Raw genomic sequence first — 23,208 nt, 5'->3', positions numbered from 1 at the left:
ACTGCTTCTCCCCATCTCGGATGCACAGCTTGAAGAGTTAAGGGGGGTTGTGCATATCAGGGAAGCTGAGAGCGATACTGTCAGGAGTTTAGACTCAGTCAGGAGGCCAAACTCCTGGCAGAGTCAGTCAAGGCAGAACGGTCACAGCTGGGACACCGGACTAAAATGCATCTACCCGCTTCAGGAATCAACAGTCATATCCGGAGAAGAGCACAGACAATTCCAGGGGTGATGGGGGTGGAGGAGTCCTTGGAGTGCAGCTGCTGCACAGCAGCAATAGTGGAAGATGACTCTGGCAGAGGATCTATCCTAGGCCATGGCAGCGACACTGCAGCTAACCCTGGTTAGTACTTTGCAGAAGGCGACAATGGAAAACCAATTAAGATTGTCACCCCTATCCAAAACAAAAAAGGGGACATTTCGGAGGTCATTCATTCATAATGTCACCATAGGTTAGAAACAACTTGACAGCACTGAACACACTCACGCAACTATTTCTAAAATGGCACTGGGCGACTAGGAGATGGACCCACCGTTGCTGTGACACTTCATGCGGCTGTTTGACAAATTTGCCACTTACATGGAGAGGATGGGAGCGACCATGTCCAGCGAGGCAATAAGGATCCCCAATTCCGCAATGCCTGCGGTCAGGAGTAAGGCCCAGGTGGGTTCCCCGTTGGCCTTACCATGGCCAAATACCTACACGGGAGGTGTAGGGCAGGGGACAAAAAGAGAAAAAGATGCCACACAGTCTTAGTAACTTGGTGAGGGGTGAACGAGATCGCTGCAAGCAATACTGTCTTCATCCACGACCAAATAAGAAAGCGTTGCCATCCCTACCCGCAGGAACGGTATGATGTTGTCCTTTGAAATGGCCTGCAGCAGTCGGGGTGCACCGGTGAGGCTCTGCAGCCCAGCCCCACAAGTGGAGAAGAAGGAGCCAATGACGATGACCCAAGGAGAGGGCCAGGACAGCGTCCCCACCACCAGGTTCCCGTGAACTGCGTCGCCAAACCTACCCAACAGGAGAACACCGGAATGAGACTGCACGTATTTAGCCGAAATAATGTACAATTTGTCTCCACTATGAAATCAGATGGCTAGTTACAGTTGAGTAACTGACCCAACCATTGTTAGTTGGAGAATATTTACCAAGGACCAGGGAGACAAGGGGAAAGACCAAGCATTTTGTAGCTTGATTGGGTGAGATCTTGGAAACTAAGCAGGGTGGGTACTTGGATAGAGATCCCCATCCCAAGGAAGGCTTTGCAGAGGAAGGCAATGGCAAACCACCTCTGGTTTTTCTTGGGAAAAACCCCATCTCACATCTACAGAACTGGAAGAAACCGAAGCATCATACTCACTTGTCCCTGAGAACAACCCCTTCAATACAAGCCCCAAACAGTACCACATTGCTGAGATCTGGCGTGTCAAGCAGTTAAGGAGCTGTGAGAAGTCAGCGAATGGGAGAGCAGCTGGTAGCATGGTGAAAAGACACGTGGGGCACTTCCATACCTACATGCTGCCCCCCTTCTTTCTCCTGCTCCAGTTGCTCGTCTGCCATGTTGAGCCCCCCCCCCCTTCTGCCAGTAAGGATACACACAAAGGAGGTGGTAAGAATGGCCAGGATGGTGCCAATAGGGATAGATTTCTGGGCATCCTTCAAGTCCCCAGAACGATTAGATCCAGCCATGATCCCTGTGGAGATAGAAACACAACCCACACGGGGAAGGGGTTTGATGGCTCAGAACTGTCAGGGGCCTGAAAATGTTTCATGACACTTCATCTTGGATCTTAATACACCATAGAGTGTTATGCTATCCCATCGCTTAAGGAACTATGTGTATCCTTTACATACCCCTTTCTGCAAAGGAGGCATCACTTCGATGAGGAAACAAATGTTTGATTTTATGGTGGGAAATATTTGAGGGAGAAGAAGAAGAGTTGGATTTATTACCCCCCCCCCCTTTCTCTCCTGTAGGAGACTCAAAGGAACTTCCCCCCCCCCCAACAAACACCCTGTGAGGTAGGTGGGGCTGAGAGAGCTCAGAAGAACTGTGACTAGCCCAAGGTCACCCAGCTGGCATGTGTTGGGAGTGTACAGGCTAATCTGAATTCTCCAGATAAGCCTCCACACCTCAGGTGGCAGAGCGGGGAATCAAACCCGGTTCCTCCAGATTAGAGTACACCTGCTCTTAACCACTACGCCACTGCTGCTGTGGTCCAAAGTGAATCATTACAGGTAAAAGCAAGAAAACCCTTTCACACTGCACTCACAGCTACGGGCTTAAGATTAGCCAGAACTAAGTCGCTGTTCCCCAGGTTGAGAGACTGATTTGCTGAAAGTCCCAGGAATCTATGGGAGAGGTGGGACTCCAGTAAGGTCAACAGTCTACCCTTCAGTTGAGGTTTAGTTCTGGAGATGCATCTGAATGAGCTCCGCCCTTACCAGTGACCGAGGGGAAAAAGATGCCCACAAGAAGGGTGAAAGAAGTGGTGATATCGCCCAGCACGTACTGCTGGTTCAGGGCTCCCAACACATCCACCGAGTGCAAGGACGGTTTCTCGATGATCTCCCCTTTCGTCAGGTAACTGCTCCATAGGTTTTCTGCAAGTAGGGAAGCAGGGGACATCAGGGTAGGCGGACTAGCCAGACACTGCGTGGAGCGTCCCTCGAGTGACTCCAATGTATCGATTTAAACTATTTATATTCCTCTGTTCTCCTGATCAATGGGACTCAAACGGCTTGCGCTAAATTCAAAAGCAAATGAGGAATCGTATCAGCGGAGATACGAGTCAATTTAGGTTGTAATTGTTCAATGTATATATTAGAAACAGATTTTCATGATTAGCGTTTTCAATGTTATCGTCACTGCATGGTTGTTAGGCGCTCTGAGCCTGACTTTCGATAGGAAGAGCAGGATAGACTTTGAATGAATGAACGGAGTTTCAAACCCGGCGTGAGGTTGGGGCCTTCTTCAGACCCGTCCCGCAGTTCAAGTGCTGCCACAGAGGAAGTATGATGCTGAACAATAAGGGTTCTTGCTGACTAAAGCGAGGGACCAATAGATTGTCCCTGCTCTGTCAATCAGAGCGGCCTTGAGGGCACGAACGGATGAGGCAGGTCCCACATATATGGGAAAGAAGAAGAGTTTGGAGTTATATATCCCCTTTCTCTCCTGCAGGAGACTCAAAGGGGCTTACAATCTCCTTGCCCTTCCCCCCTCACAACAAACACCCTGGGAGGTAGGTGGGGCTGAGAGAGCTCCCAAGAACCGTGACTAGCCCAAGGTCACCCAGCTGGCGTGTGTGGGAGTCCACAGGCTAATCTGAATTCCCCAGATAAGCCTCCACAGCTCAAGCGGCAGAGCGGGGAATCAAACCTGGTTCCTCCAGATTAGAATGCACCTGCTCTTAACCACTACGCCACTGCTGCTCCAACCGTTTCCTTGTTAGGAGGAACATAATCTCTCTCTTACCAGTAATAACACCACTGGCCAGTCCTGGGATGCCCTGGATGACAGTGATTTGGTTGTGGTGAAAGTACTCGTCACAGGAGGCGTTGAGGCGGTCGCTGGAATTGCAGAAGACGGCCCAGAGGCGAGTGGTCGTGGTGATGTTGTCCCGCTCCTGGGTCTTGGCGCAGATGTCAATGTTGTGCTGGGAGAGGGTGCGGTTCCCTAGCATGCACACGCTAAGTGAAGAAGGGGAGACATAATTGGTAGGCTAGTTTGATGTCACGTCTATAAACTCATTTTGAAAACCCTTACTCCCCGCGACCTGAGGACATGGGCAATCATGGTTTTATGAATGGGCAGAGAAGGGTAGAACAAGTCATACAGCTCTGTCGACAGAGATTCCCCACATCACAAAGCAAAGGACTCTGAGCAACACCACGAAACTGCACTCCCAGAATTCCTGAGGGATTGCCGTGACTATGAGACTGATTCGAGGAGTGGCGGGGCCGGACTTTCCCAGGTCTCTTACTCGAAGTTGGGCGGTGCGAAGGAGGACTTGATGGCACCAGCGTAGATGGCCAGGATGGAAACGATGACACAGGCGAGGAAGAGAGAGGCAAACTTGTTCACGTAGCGCACCCCCACGAACACCACCAGCACCATGAGCGTGAGAAAGGCCGAGCCGTACACTCGCATGTTGTTCAGCATGGCCGCCGGGGCCTTCAGAGGATCACTACTGTGGAAGATGGCTGCCTCGGGGGCAATGTACATCTGAGAGAGAGGGAGGACACGTGTCACCACTAGGAGAACCAGCCAACACAGATGAGCAATGATTAAAGAGACATGGATTTTGAATGGGATTGGCTCTGATAGAGGCTGCCGCCAGCTGCATCCTCAATAGCATAATGAGAGGGGCTACAACTGAGCGGCATGGTGCACGCTTCATGCAAGCAGGTGGGATTTTTGCCTTGCGTGGGTCTTCCCGGGTGCTTGATACTTACCAGGAAGATCTCAATGGCTCCCAGGATATACATTGCAGCTGCAAAAGTGGTGCCCAGGTAGAAGCACAGTCCCACGGCCCCTCCAAACTCAGGCCCCAGGGCTCGTGAGATCATGAAGTATGCGCCTCCAGCTGCAGATAGGAAAGAAGCAAGCTATTAGACCAGGGGTCTGCAACCTGTGGCTCTCCAGATGTTCATGGACTACAAATCCCAACAGCCCCTGCCAGCATGGCCAATTGGGGCTGATGGGATTTGTAGTCCACGAACATCTGGAGAGCCGCAGGTTGCAGACCCCTGGGCTGTATTAGACAATGGGGAGACCTGGCAGGGTTGTGGAATCTTACTGGTTGTACTCCTTCCCCACCCCTACTGCACCCCCTGCTGCGGTTCAGCCTTGTGACTCACCAGGAACTACCCCATTGGTGGCAATGGCACTCATGGAAATGGCGGTCAGCATTGTCTGAAAAGGAGGTGAGACAACACCGAGGGCAGGGGTAGGAAGAGAAATCACTTTTAACATGCAGAACATCTTCTTAACAATTTCCCAATCTTATGTGAACATTTCTAATGTCGTTTTCTAGTCTGTTTCCCATGAAAAGCAAGACTTATCTCTTCTTATGGGACACTACTGCAAGCAATTCAATTAAAAGGCTGAAGTGCGAGAACTGCTTTGCTTCAGTTTGATGAGCAAATGGGCTTTGGTCAGAGCAGAACGGACAGCAAACCAAAAACGTACTGATAATATTCACCCACTTGAAACCTGAAAGCGCCACCCTGTAACAGTTGCCAAGGGAACACTACTTCTGATACTTGTAAAGGATATTGTATGATGTTTGATTTGTCGTCTCCACTGCAGCCCAGTTGAGTTAGAAAATGTTGCCTCCCCACGCTTCGTCCATGTTTGGGGATTTCTCCCTCCCATAGTCTTCCTCCCCAAGACATAAAAGACCAACGTTCATACTGGGATAGGATGAAGAAGGCAAGGAAGGGGAACTCACACAGCAACAGCAGATGAAGACAATGCCAAAGGCTTGCAACACGCCAGCTGTTCCCACCACCCAGGTGAGACGCAGGAAGAGAATCACCCCAAAGATGTTCTGCAGGCAGGGCAGGTAGACGCCCATGAAGGTGCCCATCTGTGGAGTCTGCAAGGAGAACAGCAAGAGGACCCAAGCTGAGCTTCAGCATCAACCTTTCAGCTCATATCTGAAGTCTGTCAAGCCTCCAGAAAAAGAGAAGAACAGCCATTCACAAGTTACAGTGAACACACGTACAATCTGTGTACAGGATACACAATATGCTTGGTTTTTCTCTATGCATATATTGAGTAATTATTATATTCAATGATGGTACTGCTCAGTATGTGATTCACATTCATATTTACCTAGTGACTGACTACCACTTTCACTTGTGACCATGTGTCGGTTCTTTCTTACAAAGAAATGCTTGTAATTGTTGCTAGGAAGATGCCGCAGCTTTGGATATCAAAGTCCTCACCTTAGTGGGCTTCTTCTTGCCTGGGGGGACATTCTCAGCCTCCTCGTGTTCACGAGCCCCTTGCGTTAGGTTGGTGTAGTTGACCATGCGGTTGAGCAGCGAGGACACTTTGGGCCGGGTGTCCATCTCTTCCTGCCAAGCAAGAGGGAGGGCAGCAGAAGTGACTGAATATGGCTATGACAAATCCCCTTCATTATGGTTGATTTCACAGCTGCCAGTTCTTTAGCAGGCTGTTGGCCTTTCATTACAATTCAAGCCTCACCCGTCTATATATATAAAAATCTATCAGTGCATTTTTCTGCTAACAGGTAATCTCCCGAACTACTGGACCGATTGCTTTGAAATTTCCACACACCGCATTCGCGTGCGGCCAGGTTTCCATACTGTTTCCACACCTCCTGTTGTGTACATGTCACAACTGTGCCAGTTATTATTAATACATGCCCGCGCCTGTGACGGATTGGAACCACAGTTCTGTTCACCAACAGCTTAAATGTCTGCTGAAAGCCGTCAAAGCAACACACTTACCTCTCTGATACAAGGGAAACAACCATGCCTTCCTTGAAAACCACTGCCTTGTGGAGTGAAAGGGATGAAGCGAACCGGCTGCACATGGCCCACCCACCCTAACAGAGGAAGGGGAAGGAGAGGGAGGGTCCAGGGGTTTTGCTGGACCAAGCGGCTCTGAAATTGGAAAACACAACATAGCTCATGTGCACTCCCAAGCGTGTTTTAAGCTGGAGTAATTAGCCTGCAAGGGAAGGGAGTGAAGGGGACCGGGCCACCTGCACATGGCCCATCCACCCCAGCAAAGGAATGTTGTTAGGGAGGGACCGGCGGGGTTGCCACCGTACGAAGGCGGGAGAGAGGGAGGGGAGAGAGGGGCCCGTTGCCCCTCCCACTCATGAGGAAATGATTATGCAATGACACATGTTCGAACCGATGCGCTTCCCCTTTCTTTTCTTTTCCGCTTCGTAGACTCAGCCACAGCAATGCATTGGCGGGCCCGCTAGTGATTATTATTATTATTTATTGAATTTGTTATACTGCCCACGCCCGAAGAACTCTGGAGCGGTGTACAGGTACACATAAAATAGCATTAAAACATAATTTACAGATTAAAAATTTAAAACCATAAACCAAAGGCAACAGATGGGAACAAACAAATCAAGATGGTGACTTAATATGTAGCCTACCCCTCCACCCTGGAAGGGATTGGACCTTTTCACAGCCCACTATAACAGTATACAGGGGGTGGCATCTCAACAACCGGCCTCCCCAAAAGTACGGTCGAACAATTCTGTTTTGCAGACCCTGTGGAATTGCTCCAAGGTTCCTGCTCGAAAGGAACTGCTCGAGAAAGATTAATCCAGAATTCATTAGACACTGCTGTGATGCTGCTATAAATGAGGGAAGGGGCACCAGGGAAGACAAATTATTACAGATGAGAGAGAAGAAATGGGGGCTTATGGCCCTTGGAATGTGTGGTGCAGCTCAAAGTCAATTAAATGAAAAAATGTAAAAAAAAAAGGAAGAAAAGATAGATGAGCCAGCCTCCACAATCTTCTAAGAGTTTACAGTATCCTAGAGGGAGAATTTTAGAAGCAACAAACATTGCCAGTTGTTTATCTCTCTTACACACACACACCATGTAGTTGCTAGTGAGCCCACAAATTGTCAGTGAAAATGTACCAAGGAAGAATGGACAAATGTAGAAGCTGAGGGAAAACGTTAGGAACGCATGCAGCTGTCAACAAGCAACAATGCTCACCTCGAAGAGCGCCAAATTCTTGTCAAAGAATTCGGCGCCTTATCTTCGTGGTTAATTGTGTTAGCGAGATAGGCATGAAATCCTTCTTATTAGCGGATCTTGTGATGAAAGAAGAGAGAGCTCAGAAGGAATGGGAAGAGTAGTCACTTGGTAGGCAGCAATTTTTTTAATGATTTTAGCACTGACCGTCCAAAGAGTTTAGGCAATGAGAATAGTAATGGAAGCGTTCAAGATCCTCCCAAGAGTCACGAATAGCAGTCTGCCTGCTCAACTATACTGTTTCACATAAAGATGTTAGTTTGGTCAGTTGAGGTGCAGCAGTTGAGAAAATTGTATACTTCCACATTAGAACGTAGTCCTGAACGAATATGAGAATTATCATTCATTTTTTCATGCGGCTGCCTTTGTCAAAACCATTCTTCTGTGCACTATTGAACATGAGCTACTTTTGGTCGCGTTAAAAAAAAAAAAATCAGCAAGGAAAATATAGCACCTATGTGGGCCGGGGACCTTGAATAGCACACCTGTCTCTTCCAGACCACCTGATAGGTCAGCAGAGGAATCACCTGCCGGGCAGGCAGTGAGGAAACTCCCTCACCATCAGTCTTCAAGCAGCAGCTGGATCAGGGGTATGCAACCTGCGGTTCTCCAGATGTTCATGGACTACAAATCCGTCAACAGCCCCTGCCAGTCTGGCCAATTGGTGTTACATGCTGGCAGGGGCCTGATGAGAAATATAGGCCACGAACATCTGGAGAAACAAGTTGAAGAACCCTGGGCTGGATGAACACTCATCAGGGATGCCTAGGCTGATCCCTGCACTAAGCAGAGGCAGGAGCATGATTTGGCAGCTAAAGCACAGACCGACCTCCGCGTGGAAAAACGGTCAAAGTAGCCAATGGGGAATTAAATGCGTGCCAAGATCATGCGCGCTGTCAAATAACGCCGAGATTCCTTGCCCAGGGCACGGATCAGCGGCTCCTGCCATACTGGGGCATCTGGTTTCCTAGATTAAGTGGAAGGGCGGAAGTAGCCAAATTTTTCCAAAGCGTTAGCTCGCGAGGCCAAATAACCATCCCTTCTCTCCTTGTACTTTGGAAACTCCACTTACGCCCGACATGCAGTCATCTTCCGTTGCCAACAAGGAGTTACTACATGGGAGAAGTGCTGACTTGAATTGTTAAATGCACTTCACAGGCACTCTGCGCGTAATTTTCAGGGGCGTGGCCTATGCCAAACTAAAAGAGTTGATTGGCGCGTTAGACTCCTCCAACAATATTCTTGTTATGAAGCAGCTGAAGAGTCAGCTGGGGATGCTTGAGAGGAGGCAGGGATCACATCACATGAAGAGAAACTAATGAAGCGGTGACCCAGCTGTTTTACTTGCTGAGGAGTCTCTGGCTTTCTACTTCATTTTGAACATTTTTTGTGCAAACCTTAAGGTAGAAAAAAACCCCAACTTTTTTACTGCTTAATGAAAAGGTTTGAGACCCCAAAGCATCCCTAAATCCCGTTTGCACCTCAGCTCACTGCAATTCCTTCCCTCCATCCCATTCAAGCATAGAAACCCAGAATATCGATATTGACCAGAAATGCAGAATATGCTGACCAGCTTCCAAAATTTCCCATATCAACATGTGCTGGTCCTTGGCATTTATGTTCCCGTGACAGAAATATACTTCTCTCTCCTCCACCTTTGGGAGGCACACTTTGCCCCAGAAAGCAACTTCTAGGGAACAATGGCTGCTGAGCCCTACCCAGCAAGGCCTGGGGCATAAGAAATCGGAACGCATCTGCCTGCGGGCTGGATTTACAGCCCAACCTGCTTCCCCTCTACAATCCAAAGAGGGGTATAATAAACGTCATGTGAGGTATTTTCTGTATGCTATCTGCATGGAACAGAATAGAACTTTGGGTAGTTATGAACAGAAAAGGACACATAGGCAAGGGGCCCGAAAGATACCAGCCGTAATTGCTGAGCCCGTGGTTTTTAATATATATATTTATATATATTTATACTTATTATTTATTATATATATATATATATTCTCAGCTACCAGGAAATGCCAATTCTAATTCAGAAAAAAACCATATCAGGCTTTCCTGGATTGTTAACTCTGGCCAAATATCTTTTGCTGACTGTGTGCATTTCAAGGGACTCTCTTATTATCTCTTTAGTTCCAGAATCAGGGGTGTGTCAAGAATGTGGCCTGAGAGGCAAGATTCTGCCCCTTGACTTATCAGGGGACCATGAGCCAGTTGAGACACCCCCACCCCACCCCACCCCACTGTGTGCTTGCCAGTCCAGGCACCCACCATACCCCACTCCCAATCTGCCCTGGTGAGGTCCCCCTACCCCTCCATTCCAATCTGGGAGGCGGCAAGCCCACTGCTGGTTCACCGCCAGCTGTGGCGGCATGCCACCCCCACCCCAGTGCTGATCTGGGCTAGCAAGGAACTGCTGTGGAGTTGCCAGCTGAAGGGCAACACGCATAGACACCTGCTACACACACACACTACAGTGTTGATCACCTTCTCCACTGCTGTTCTGGACTGGTGGAGGCTCACTGCAGCCCCACCAGTACCAGCCACCTCCCCAGTGCCTTTGATCGGGGCTGTAGCAAGAGCTGCTGCTTGGGCTCACCATGCCAGGATAGCTTCCAGCACGCCCTTAACCTACGACCACAGGCAAATGCGGCTGATATCATATCTGGTCATCGCCATAACAAATGAGTTCAACACCCCTGGTTTAGAAACTGGATTATCCCAGGCTTAAGGAAGGGAAACAGAGAGGACCTGGCCTATTGCAAAAGATTACTGACTCACTTTCAGCTCCCAGGAGCCTCTGGTTTACCTCCTCTAATGTGCTACAATAGAGGCTGGGAGTAACTGTATTTTGCTTCAAAGCAGGCCCTTAGCGTAACAGTACAAAATTCTTCAGACATGTGCCAGGGAATTCAATGCTGGGCAGAATTCAATGATACCCCCCTGTTCTACAAAAGGTCAGTGCTGTTCCTACAAATACGAAGCCCAGCTCTACACCTAACATGGAGACAAATGGCAAATCTCGTTGCAGGGAAAATAACTGATGCCGAGGGTAGATGTTACAAGAAGTCAGCATGAGCAAATGTCTACTACAGCAGAAATCAAGATCCTCCAAAACAGCCTACCATGAAACAAGTAGAAGCCGGTAGAAATTACTACGTAAATGTCGTCTTGCTTTGCGTCAAAGTTACGGCAACAAGCTTGTGGCAAAGGAACTTTCAAAGCACAAGTGAGAGAAGCAGAGGTGGTTTGCCATTGCCTTCCTCCACAGGGCCTTCCTTGGTTGGTCTCCCACCCAAGTCCTGACCCCACTTAGCTTCCAAAATCTGGCCGAGAGATCGGGCTACAGCTATACCATGCAGACTTACCTCCCACAAAATTACTAGGTCTACAAAAATATCTGCTAGCTGGCCTTATAAAATATCCATGACCATCATTTGTGCCTTGAAAGGGGGGAGGGAATCCCCAACTTTGCAACATTTTCCTGCCTGCATGCCTGGAGACAACCTTCATCCTCCAGGCAAGTGGCTAAATACAGGGAGCTTGTGTTAGCTCTCCAGCAGAGAAATGGGGAAGCGATGGATTTGATTTCCTTCATTTAAGCAGCACAAACACACGGAACCCATCACCGATCACCAACACAGCAGAAGGTAACAAAAGAAACAAATAGGTGCTCACATGAAACTCCTGAGAGTCTTCACAGTGGACCTTGCAAGCACCAGACACACCCACCACATACCACAGACATCCAAGACTCCTTTGCAATACTGTACCTAGGAGCTGATACTGTTCCCCTGTGATGATGGAGATTTGACTCACGTCCTGAAGAAAAAGTCAAAAAAAAGATGGGAAAGAAAATGAATGGCAAAATAAACAGCTCCAGAAGTGAGAGGGAGAAAGGGAGTTGGGGTTCCTCACCACCGCCCTGCCCCCGGGCAGCTCCAGTTCGAAAATGGCTTCCTTCTTCCCACAACCACATCAGCAAAGGAAAAGGGCAAAAGGTGTAAAAGATAATATGGACCTTTTTGGCGCCATTTCCAAAACCACAAATCCTCCTATAATGAGTTGGAAGGAGGAGAACAGTCAGAGGAGGTTCCTCCCATGCTCTGCTGTGAACTATTTACATCCATTCCCTCCATTACATCCAACGAAGAGTTGAGAAACAGTCAATAATCTAAATGGACAAGAGATGATGGGTTGTTTTGCAAGTAGATTTGGAGCTCTAAAGAAGTGGGCTGCTAAGGAGAACTGGAAGCATTTCCCTTTCTTTGCTTTCCATATAGGCATAAACTGTGAAACGCTGTGAAAGAGGCAAACTTCTCAACAAGGATGCACACACCAGCTACTGAGGTTGCATTGGTCTTGACTTGGCTTCAGAGGCACAATATGGGCGTAGCCTTCTCTCGCTAATGCCCTTTATTTTAATCTCTCTGAGCTTTCACTCCAAGCAAAAAGGATATTTGCTAGCCCAAAGTAGTTTCTCTCAACTAACTTACAAAATCCCACTGCCAAGACAATATGATGGCTGACTGCTGGGACTCAGTGATCTTTAGGAGGAGATTAGACAAATTCATCAAAGAAGACCCATGCTGGAAGCGTTCCAACGAACAAGAAAAGAATCATGCCAGAGTCAAATCCGTCCTTGCCAATTTTCAAGCCAGTTTAAAAGCAGAATTATCACGGTTCACTGTATCAAAACATCAAAAGGGAAGAGCTGCAATTTGCCAACTTCAGACACAGTGTAATCCACCATGTTGTGGGTAATGTTGCCTCAGTGCTATAGCGATGTTACAAGATTTCATCAAGAGATGTACTGTCAGTTGTTGCCTGTAGATGATCAGCTATCACATGTTCAAATGTTCACCTTCCCCCCAAAGAGAAGAACTGAGACTGGTCGAGGGGTTGGCTCAGACTTAAGGCATCTGTGCCTAAGGGGGGTTATTTTTTTCTCCCAATAGGCAGATGACTACCTCCTTTAATGAGTGAAGAGACCTCATGCAGAATTGAGACCGCGTATTAATATTCCACCCAGCAAAAGTCTCTTTGTTACACTCAACTGGCCCCAACAAGCTAAGACAGGCAGGTCATATATGGTCCTATAAAAATAAGGTTTTACGGCAATATATAGGTCCCATAAGGTCAAGGGATTGAACAGTTAACACTTGAGAGAAAGTTACAGCAAGAGTTGTTTTTTTTTGGTTTGAGGGTGGGACAGATAAGAAATGACAAGGAAAGGAAACAAGAAATTTGAGGGGAAACAAGAGGTGATTCTTGCTGCTTGGGTTGGTAGAGTACACTGTAGAGGGTAGGAAGATAAAAGGCTTCCATTGTTTTAGAATGGATGAAAAAATCACTGCCTGTTATCTTGCTACAGCCCGGAGAAAAGAAAAGGCCTGGCAAAGCAAGTTGGATTGTGGAACTTAAACACTGAGTCAGCTTCGTCTATTTTTTTTTGGGAGAGAGTTGCCAAATCATTTTCTGCTGCCATTTACAAATCAATTTGAATGTGTAAGGATAAGGAGGCTCAGTAACTTCTGTTCGGAGGTCTGTCAGGTCCACGATTATTTGCTTTGAAGCATTTGCTAAAAGACTTGTTTTATTTACAAAGGTCTTTTGGTAATCTATAATTATTGCAGCTTCGAGGGAGCTTACTGACTCATTGATTTTACTGCAGTTTATGTGATCGTGCCATTTCCTTGGCTTTCCAATAGCGGCTGTTTATATGTGTTTGTTTCATTGCGATTTTTATGATGATTTTTAATTTCCTCCCCTAGAACAGGAGGGTATATACTCACCACAGGAAAGCCAGTGGGAAAATACCTAGAAATTATTAAAATGGTAGCGTCCCAAAGTTTCTTCAAGCGCAAAGTCAAAGGTGAGATTTTGTACCTGTTAAAATCCAGAGATGTAAAGGATTTCCATGGAGCAGTGAATACCAAAAAATCCTAGTTCACAGGGGTCAAACTCCAGGCCCTCCATGTGTTCATGGACTACGATTGTCATCAGTCCATGCCACCAGCAGCAGGAGACAATTAATACGGCCATGCTTGCCCAGGGGCAGCTGGGAATCATAGTCCCATGCAGAGACCATAAGCAGATTCATGTGCATCTCAATGACAAGTTTGGAAAGGTAAAAGGAAATCACATTGGGGCACCCCAACAAGAAGCAGAGTCATTTGAGGGGAGACTGGAGCTTTATCTGTTGACACGAGATCACACAGAATATTGCACTCCCATCTATTCTCCTCCTGTCAACCCCTAATCTTGGCAAGTTCTCTTTCCCCCACTTACTGACTGGTTTGGCTCCGAGCCACCAAGACTCAGCAAGAACCATCCTTTGTCTGTTCAGCCAGTACCAATGCCCAACACAGAGTGCATTGTTCCTGTTCCACCGGTCCTGAACATAGGGATTCAAAGCTGGCTAGGAGTGAATGGAGATTTTTAATGGAGCCTGCAAGGATTTTGCATTACTTCTGGCCCAGCAGGGTATATATAGGAGTTATAACATGATGACAACGTGGAGGGAACTTGACAGGATGACTGTACATTTGATTTATGTCTTTTATTTTTTTTTTATTTTTTTCAGAGGTGAGTTCTGAGGAAATCCCAGTGTTCCGACAAAATTAAATGTGCACTTGCTCTAGCTCCCTCTAGACTTCTTTCTTCTCACTGTTATTAAAACAGCTCAGGACATCTTGATTCCAAACACAATGAAAAGCTGTCACCCTTCAGTCCAAAAGAAACGCAGGGATTAAAACTTGGGAAAAGATCCCAAAGACTATCACTTTGAAAACTTAGCGGGATTGTTGATCTTGGAAAAGCCGAGGTGCCTCCCAGCCACAGTTCCCTCTGAGTAAAATGTGAATTGGAACAAGTTGACACTGAAATGCTGCGATGGTGAATTAGATAAGTATTTTAAAGCATTTTTTTGCAAAAGCAAAAAAAGCGAACCACCCAAGGCTTGATTGTGTAATGGAACTTCCCTCTGGGATACACCTCTGAAAGATGCCGAAGAAAGCCACAGATGCAGGTGAAACATTAGGAACAAGATCTACCAGACCACAGCCACACAGCCCAGAAAACCCACCACAACCAACCCCAAAACTAATGGTTTCTATAGCCACAATAACAGTGGGGAGTGCAAAAGAGAAAAAAAAATGTTTATTTACTTCATTTATATTTCATCTGTTCTCAGTTTGAGGACTCAAGGTGTATTTTGTATGTGTCAGAATTAAGCATGGCCCGACTTATGGAAACCTAGTAGGGTTTTCAAGGATACGAGACTGACAGCAAAGGTAGCTTGCCTTCCTCTGCATAACAACACTGAGAAGGTATTCCTTAGGGAGGTCTTCCATGCTGAAATACTAACTGGGGCCAACCCTGCTTAGCTTCTGATGAGATCCAGGCTAGACAGGGCCATCCAAGTCTATATTATAAAAGATAAAATCAGTTCTTTGTGAAGAATTCCACTCCACTATTGCCTAGACCAGGGGGGGATCTTAAGGTTCAGTCTATGGAAAGGAGAGTTTTTTATGAGGGCATATAATAAGGAATGGAGCAACAACCGGGGAACATAGCCCCCCAGGAAAATGGTTGTTTAACTTGAATTATAGAGCCTTGTTTGGGGCTGATAGCAGAACTTGTTTAAAGATAAGGTGCTGAGGGCCAGTTTACATCCTTTGGAAACAAGTCAACAAAGAAGCTGAGGGCTGGGAATGGAGCTAAAGAAGTCAATGAAAAAAGACCAGGAAATACATCCAGTGTGAAAATCTGTTGGGCTGCCTACCCACTTCATTCTCAGAGTCAAAAAACAGCAGCAAAGACATTGCAGTCCTGCTGCTCCACACAGAGGCTTCACTATAGCCAAGAATACAGACAAGACTCTCAGGGGAAGTCAGCACTGGGCAAAACCCAAAGGGATGTGCATCAGGAGGGAGGAGGAGAAAGGAGTTGGTCAAAGTAGGCATTTCCTAGGTAGTGAAAGGTTAAGCAGAAATTGCTAGTTTGGAAAAGCCCCCCTCAGCTTTCCCAGACAGGACTTCACGAGTCATGTCAAATACCCAGCTAATGGATGCAGTAAATAAAGAGCGCTCAGAATGGATGGAAACCCAGATAAGAATTAGAGGCTAATTCATATCGTTCAATTATAAACCAAGAGTTTTGTGTGCTTAATGTAGGGAAAAAAGAGGGACCTAGAAAGGCACAACAGAACACCCAACACCATTCGGAAATTAAAGGCGCAGGATAATCCTGTCTATTAATGGTTCTACCTGGCTCCTGACTCCTAAGAAAACTCCAGGAATCACAACACAGTTTTTTTCATCGCTCTGGACTACCCTGAAGCTGAAACCAGAACCCAGGAAGCCTGCACGCTTGGGCTTCCCTGCTGTATCTCCATGGAGCTCCATTTGTTTCCAAGAGTAGGAGAGTGAACTTCCCAGCCTCACGTGGCTACTAACAGTCCAGTTGCATTTCTGTCCCACTCCGGCAGCCAGTCTCCCAGGACTCTCAGTTACTGATTGACTAAAAGGTCAACTTCGAGGAGAATTCTCGCTGGGAGGAGGCTGTCAAGGGGATTTACACAAGGCTCAGGAAAGGATGGGAACCAAACTAGAAAAGCCACAAAGAAGTTCGAGGATCGAGAGATAGAGACATCTGGCCATAAAACACAAAGTTGTAAACAAAAAAGAAAGGCACACACTGGCAAAGACTGGGAAACCCTTGGATTAGAAACAAGGCCAGTTAAAGTGATTAGAAACATTACTTCATACCCAAAGCTTCCTGGGGAGGGGGGGTAAAAAAGAGGGGAGGAGGAAGTCCTCATGGGGGGGGGGATCTTTCTCCATCCAACTGGCTCACCCTGACACTGTATTATCATTGGGTTTCCAGATCTGGCCTGCAGAGGAGTTCTTCTCGCGTTAAGCCTGGCCGCCTACTTCCCCCCTCTTCATCATCCTCTACGCTTGAGTCACCGTGAATTGAGGCATGTTCGCGGCCAAAACTTTCTCTCAGGACAGAAGAAAGCAAAGAACTGAAAGTTAATCGATGGATCAGGTGACAGGCAGGCGGCCCCAGGGAAAAGAAGAGGGTTAGGGACAGGAGGTGTGTGCGGGTGTTGTGTCGACACGCCTCCGCCGGTGTGTATTATTATGGCGTCTGCGCGCGCATGTGTGCTTAAGGAGACGCAAGCCAGCAGGAGTCTTTACTACTAGCGCTGAGAGGATTATCTCCCCTCTTCACCTATTGCTGCACAGTTAGGAAAATGGCGGAACGACAAGGCACCACAGCAAGGATTTGCAGCCCCTGTTCAAACGAAGCTAGAGAACACTTACAGGGAGAGCTTTCTTTTACGGCTGAACCCGCTAACCTGTCTTCAACCAGAAAGAGCTGGTCAGCACCTGCATAATACCATATAGGGCTTCCTTAGAAGCCAGAGAGAGCTGGAAGGACTAGGAGGAGTTGTGAAGGTATTATTGGCAGCGCCTGAGGGCAGGAGTCAGCATATAATTATGGATACAGCCTGAGTAATTGCCGAATTATAAACAAAGGAATATGGCCAAGGCACACGCGAGCGCCTGGTAAGAGAGACAAGAAAAGTGTTATGTAAAATGCACTAAAATGCGCAACTCCAGTCAGGCAGTTCCTCATCGGGGAAGGAACAATCCAGCCTGACAACGTGCCTTTCCCCAAAGCTATCCGCATAGACTCACCCTGCAAAATGGCTGCAGGGTGACAGTTAACTTTAACAGAGGCTTAAAAGATTAGTATGAGAAATCACATCCCCAGAAAGTTCAGAAATAATGCTGAACCAAAGCAAACAGCAACAGCTGAGGAAGGACTTTCACCGGTTTTTATTCTTGGTTTTTGCAGAAGGGCTACATGCAGTAAAAGCAAAAAGGGAGAGCAAGAGCCAGAATTCCCATTTTCAAGCACCGGGTCTTTGCAAAACCATGGAATTAAGCCGGAACAGAAAATAAGGCTGCAGGATGAGATCCCTGTATTTGACCTCCACAGTGAAAGGGTGGGGGGAGAGAAAGTGGTGAGATTAGGAACCTGGGCATGAGCTGGGGATGCCCCCTCCTTTCTACTTGACAAGCCTCATCTGTCATTTCCCAGAGGTCCTCACAACCTGTGTCTTCAGCAAACAATTTTTGTTGAATCTGAACAAGCTCTCTCTGGCCAGATCTGTTATGGTTCATTTTACGTCTGCTTCATCTCTGTCATAGATCCCAAGCCCGAGGACTGGAAGCACGTTGCTTCTATCTTTTGTACATCCTGTAGGCTGTTCTTGCCACCAGATCTGATTTTAGCAACTGCACAAGTAGGCTAATATGTTAAAAGAGCGAGACAAAATTAAGCAGGGAGCCAAATCTAGACAACTCCCGTTGCTCCACTTTCAATTCCAGCCATCTCACCCCTGCTATTTATACCCTCAAGAAGCAGAGATTAAGACCAAGGCCGTAATCAACTTAGAAATTAGCTGAACAGGGAAGCCAAGCCCAGTGTTTCAAGGAGCCATCCCAGAACAAGTTCTGCACGTGCCACAGACCCTCAGCCACTGCTTCTGGTGCTCATTCCACAGGGATGTTTTGCTCCACCGTAGCATCCTTACTGCAGCATGGTTTTGTGAAGCATTCACGAAATGTCGCCTTTGACTCATCCTGTTCCATGCTGTGATCTCTGCCAAAGTCGGTTCTATACAAAGTTTTTAGGAAAAGCGCACTTTTTTGTTCACTGTCATCCCATTTCTCTCCTTGCTTCACCCCCATAGCACATGGCTTTTTTTGTACCGCGCGAGGAGTCCCAAATGTTTTAGGCAGCCCAAAGCAGAAAAGCAGGGTGGATCTGCCCATTAAGGTGTTTTTTTTCCCATACTAACTTTCCTGTACTAGAAAAAGAAACAGATGTGATGTCAAAACTAAAGGCATAAAAATATGTGTGGAAATCAGCAAATCAATCTATATACAATAAAGCCAGAAACGGAGCAATACGATGACAATCTTTTCAGAATATAGATACAACTACAAGATTCAATCAATTGCATGGGAATGTGGCACTGTCTTGTAACTTGTATACTACAAAGTGCATTTCTATTTTTCCCCACTCCCCTTTTTGTCCTTCTATTTTATTAAGAATTGGAGTTCAGTTAGTAAGTTGTTCCATCCTTGATTAAGTATTTAGTGCCGTCAGTATTTGGTTTATTAGATTATCTAATTTATATATTACTATTTCACAGGGCATTTTAATAAACACTACACCCTTGTATAAGGTATGTGAGTTAAGCTCCGAGTCCACTCTGGCATGAGGCAGGGGTATTAAATTGAATAAATAGTAATAATAATAACATGCAAAAGAATTTCATTAATTTAACTCAGGGGTCCTCAACCTTTTTTGAGCATTGGGCAGCTCTGGAAGGTGGGTCAGTCACAAAACGACTCCTGTGGCAGGCAGTTTCAAACCGTTTGGAGGTTCCAAACTAAGGCCCCTTCCGCACACGCAAAATAATGCGTTTTCAAACCACTTTCACAACTGTTTGCGAGTGGATTTTGCCATTCCACACAGCTTCAAAGAGCATTGAAAGCAGTTTGAAAGTGCATTATTCTGCATGTGCGGAATGAGCCTAAGCATCCTCCTGTGAAGGTAGAACCTTCTCAAGCACGTCTTGTTCTAGTATGATGGAGGATAGCCAAGGCTGAGTCTGCAAACTGGTGCAAGAAACCACATTTGTCTGCATCAGCGTGGGGATCACTAAGCTCTGCAAGGTAGTTCACGGCAGAGCCAAGACAAGGTTCTCACTGTCATCAAAGCAAGCAAATTACCCTGAATGTGTTTTAAATACTTTTTCAATTCGCCAAGGATAAGGAAGTAATACTACAAACCCTCCTACACTGTGGTAGGGAGTGCGGACTTTGATGCCCATCTGAGAAGCCCATCTGAGAAGCAGAGTTTTCCCCATCAAGGGGTTCTGCTGCGCACGTGACATGAAAAGGCGTAGGCCGGGAGAGCAAAAGAGCTGCTTGTTACAGAATCAAACGAGAAGGAACAGAACAAAAGAGGAGGGAGCAGATTGGTATCTGGTGTAAACAACAAGAGTACAGAGGAAGTGTAGCAGACCACATTGTATTGTCTGGGAAATCTGTTTGGTCGCAATCAGGTCGCAGACAAATATGGCATTTAACATATCGCCAGGCAATTAAGTAGAAGCTAAGGATTTTCGCTGTTGTATTCAATACAGTTTCTAGCAACGCTGTGAACAGGTGCACTTTACATACAAGGCAGACTTTTTCAGAGGGAAAAGTCCTTCGCCCACCCCTTTTCCAAGATGGCTTTGTCCACTATACAGAGAACGATTATTACCCTGGGTACTTTGGCATGGCTTCTCCAAAAACCACCCTCTTTATACAGAATGGGAACTGGGTAAACAGAAGAACAAAGAGTAAGATAAAAACCTATAAAGGCAAAATCGGGTGATTCTGAAAGCCAGCGCCTTTGGAAAATTAAGGGAAGGGTTTGCATTTATAACTTGTTTTTCTCTACCATTAAGGAGACTTAAAGGGGCTTATAAACTCCTTCCCTTCCTCACCCACAACAGGCACTTTGTGAGGTAGATGGGGCTGAGAGAGTTCGGAGAGAACTGTGGCTAGCCCAAGGTCACCCAGCAGGCTTCATGTGGAAGAGTGGGGAATCAAACCAGTTCTCCAGATCAGAATCCACCTGCTCTTAACCACTATACCACACTGGAAGTCTGAATTGTTTGTGTCTCTCAGACGTATGTATATTTTAAAAAGTCACATAAGCTTTGGCTGCATAACAAAGTCTCTAGAAATGCAGGAAATGCAATTATTCCAAGCCTGGAAGTGTCCATGTGAACTGTCAGAGCACACTGGAAGGGTGTCAGCAGGACTACAGCATTATGTTCTTCTACATAGAATGTGGCTGGCTTCCTTTGACACACGTACACATCTTGGAGACTGCCAGCCTCTTCACATATTACCTACATTTTTTCACGGCAAGGACATAGTAGCACAGAGGAGCTTCCCCCTGTGAACATGCAGCTAGTGTGGCCCAGGAGATAAACCAGGCGAGGAGGTTGGGATAAAGAGTCCCAGAGGCACGGCTGGCTGGCTGGCTATATAATCGCTCTGCTCTGAGATCGTGCATGTGGAGATGATGGGGGAAGGGAGGCGAGGCTCCATTTGTAACCCTCCAGAGCAGAGAAAGATTGCAAAAAATAAAGAGGGCAACTGTAGCATTTGATCCATTAGAACCAAAAATCTACCAGAGAAACACAGTTATTTATTTAGGAAGTGACCCACCATGTTGCAGTGTAGGTCAGCACATAATGTCAACATGATGTGGAGAAGTAAGATTATAAATGACTAGTGTAAGCTGGTACCTAGGAGAGAGGGGGGAATATAGCCAGAGACGTGGAAAAATTATTTCCAGTGCCTCGTTTTTCTATAGACAAATGTCAATTTATGAGGATTCGTTGTTTCATAAAATGAACAGCAATGAACGGATACCACGGCCAATACAATTTTAGGCCAGCTTGGCTGTTTTAAAGATGTAATTAATATTTCCCAGGTAATTATTCCTCAGAGTTGTATGAAAGAGTATATGTGTGTTTTATTGATTCTAAATCAGGGGGTGACTATTCACACATGGTGGTAGAGAAACTAATCACCCATCTAATGTGAAATTAACAAGTAACGCAGTTGATTAATTGTCTGGGGACCTCCGTGGATGGAAGTTAATTTCTGCTGAAATAGATTAAGTGGACCCCCACGATCATGGCATATCATGTGCAGTTCTTGAATGTACTAACATTACAGTATAAATTTTCAGGGTAATAGTACCGATAAAAGACCTCAAACACTTTCACGTTCCTGAATGATTAACAGCATAATCCAGTCACTGAGTCCAGAAGAGTGTAATTATGTTTAGGAAGGCAGTGTAAGACTCTGAAGTACAAAGGAAAGAACTACAGAAGCCAACAGGGAGAGGGGAGGTCTTGTCAGTTTCAGTGACAAGTGAAATGAAAATCCAATGCTGTTTTGCACTAAAGGTTTTGAGTCGACACTAAGATTTGAGGTTGATGAATCCAGACTTTGTTTCTGAGTCCGGCTACTTTCAGGAATTCACATCAACCTTCGCAAGATGAAAGCAAGGGAATTACAGTGAAGTCCTAGAGGGAGTTACTCCAGATCCTAGAGGGAGTTACTCCCATTTTTTAAAGAGGAGAGTCCAATGTTAGCTTTAAATGAGCAGCAGTGGCATAGGAGGTTAAGAGCTCATGTATCTAATCTGGAGGAACCGGGTTTGATTCCCAGCTCTGCTGCCTGAGCTGTGGAGGCTGATCTGGGGAATTCAGATTAGCCTGTACACTCCCACACACGCCAGCTGGGTGACCTTGGGCTAGTCACAGCTTCTCGGAGCTCTCTCAGCCCCACCTACCTCACAGGGTGTTTGTTGTGAGGGGGGAAGGGCAAGGAGATTGTAAGCCCCTTTGAGTCTCCTGCAGGAGAGAAAGTGGAGATATAAATCCAAACTCTTCTTCTTCTTCTAAATATGAGTAACTCTGCATGGGATTGTGTTATTAGAGAGGAAGGGAGAAGGCTAGGATCGTGAGGAAAGATATCAGTAGGGAAATGGACAAGCACATGCAAGAGTTAGGCAGTGGAAACACACAGACCACTGAACTGAAAAGGTAAACTATGCCTGACTACACAAGATTAGAAGGACTCATCCTTTTTTTAAAAAAAAAAATCACCCAGCTACCAAAACTTTGCTCCTCAAAAAGAGATGTAGATAACTGTTCCCTTGAGACTGAGGTACGGGTGGTAGCTGATGGAGGAGGAGGCCATTTTTAAGGTACAGCAGGACTCCAGCCAAGCTTCTCTGCTCTCTACCATGAGGAACAAAGATGAAACCACTCGCATTGAGGACCACAACACCAGAATCATCCTGGATCAACTGGGAGCTGGGTGATCCACCCACATAACTGCCTGCTATGTAGCTCCAAGCTCAGATGTACCCACTGAGCATGGGCATTTGTAACTGCAGCAAGTCACTGCTGAATGTTTCCATACTAGTCTATTGCAGGCCTCCTGGTAGGAGGCGGGGGAGCGGGGGCTTCTGCGTGCAAAACAGGTACTCTATCACTGAAGCACACCCTCCTCTTCAATTTTAAAGGTTTTTATTGCTTACCACGGGGCCCAGTAAAAAGGGAGCCTTGCGTACCACTCCCTGCAGATTGTTTCATAAAAACCTGCTACAAAAGGCATTAGAATGGGCTACATGAATGACAGAGATGTAAAGATACAACCAAGGGCTAAAATACTAGGTTGCCACCTGTTTTTACAGATCCTGCACCTAATACAAAGTTTATCACAGAATTTTTCATAGTACGCTGATGAAATAATGAGAAAATCTCCTC

At 46.4% G+C, this 23,208-nt stretch overlaps 1 protein-coding gene across 1 annotated transcript in view; it reads right to left on the bottom strand.

Moving 5' to 3' along the window:
* LOC125444264 (solute carrier family 12 member 6-like) overlaps positions 1–23,208 on the bottom strand; it is an 87,992-nt gene that overhangs the window by 60,300 nt on the left and 4,484 nt on the right. The window contains 15 exon segments of the mRNA XM_048516691.1: positions 3–28; positions 581–699; positions 841–1,015; positions 1,365–1,422; positions 1,600–1,698; positions 2,450–2,608; positions 3,480–3,694; positions 3,988–4,229; positions 4,460–4,590; positions 4,865–4,919; positions 5,458–5,604; positions 5,957–6,088; positions 7,728–7,766; positions 7,769–7,809; positions 11,546–11,594. Of these exon segments, the coding sequence (XP_048372648.1) occupies positions 3–28; positions 581–699; positions 841–1,015; positions 1,365–1,422; positions 1,600–1,698; positions 2,450–2,608; positions 3,480–3,694; positions 3,988–4,229; positions 4,460–4,590; positions 4,865–4,919; positions 5,458–5,604; positions 5,957–6,088; positions 7,728–7,766; positions 7,769–7,809; positions 11,546–11,594 (1,687 nt within the window).

Source organism: Sphaerodactylus townsendi, linkage group LG15 (genome assembly GCF_021028975.2).
Source record: "Sphaerodactylus townsendi isolate TG3544 linkage group LG15, MPM_Stown_v2.3, whole genome shotgun sequence".
Lineage (NCBI taxonomy): Eukaryota > Metazoa > Chordata > Lepidosauria > Squamata > Sphaerodactylidae > Sphaerodactylus > Sphaerodactylus townsendi.
The sequence above is the reverse complement of the archived record's forward strand: the minus strand, read 5'-3'. Positions and strand labels throughout refer to the sequence as shown.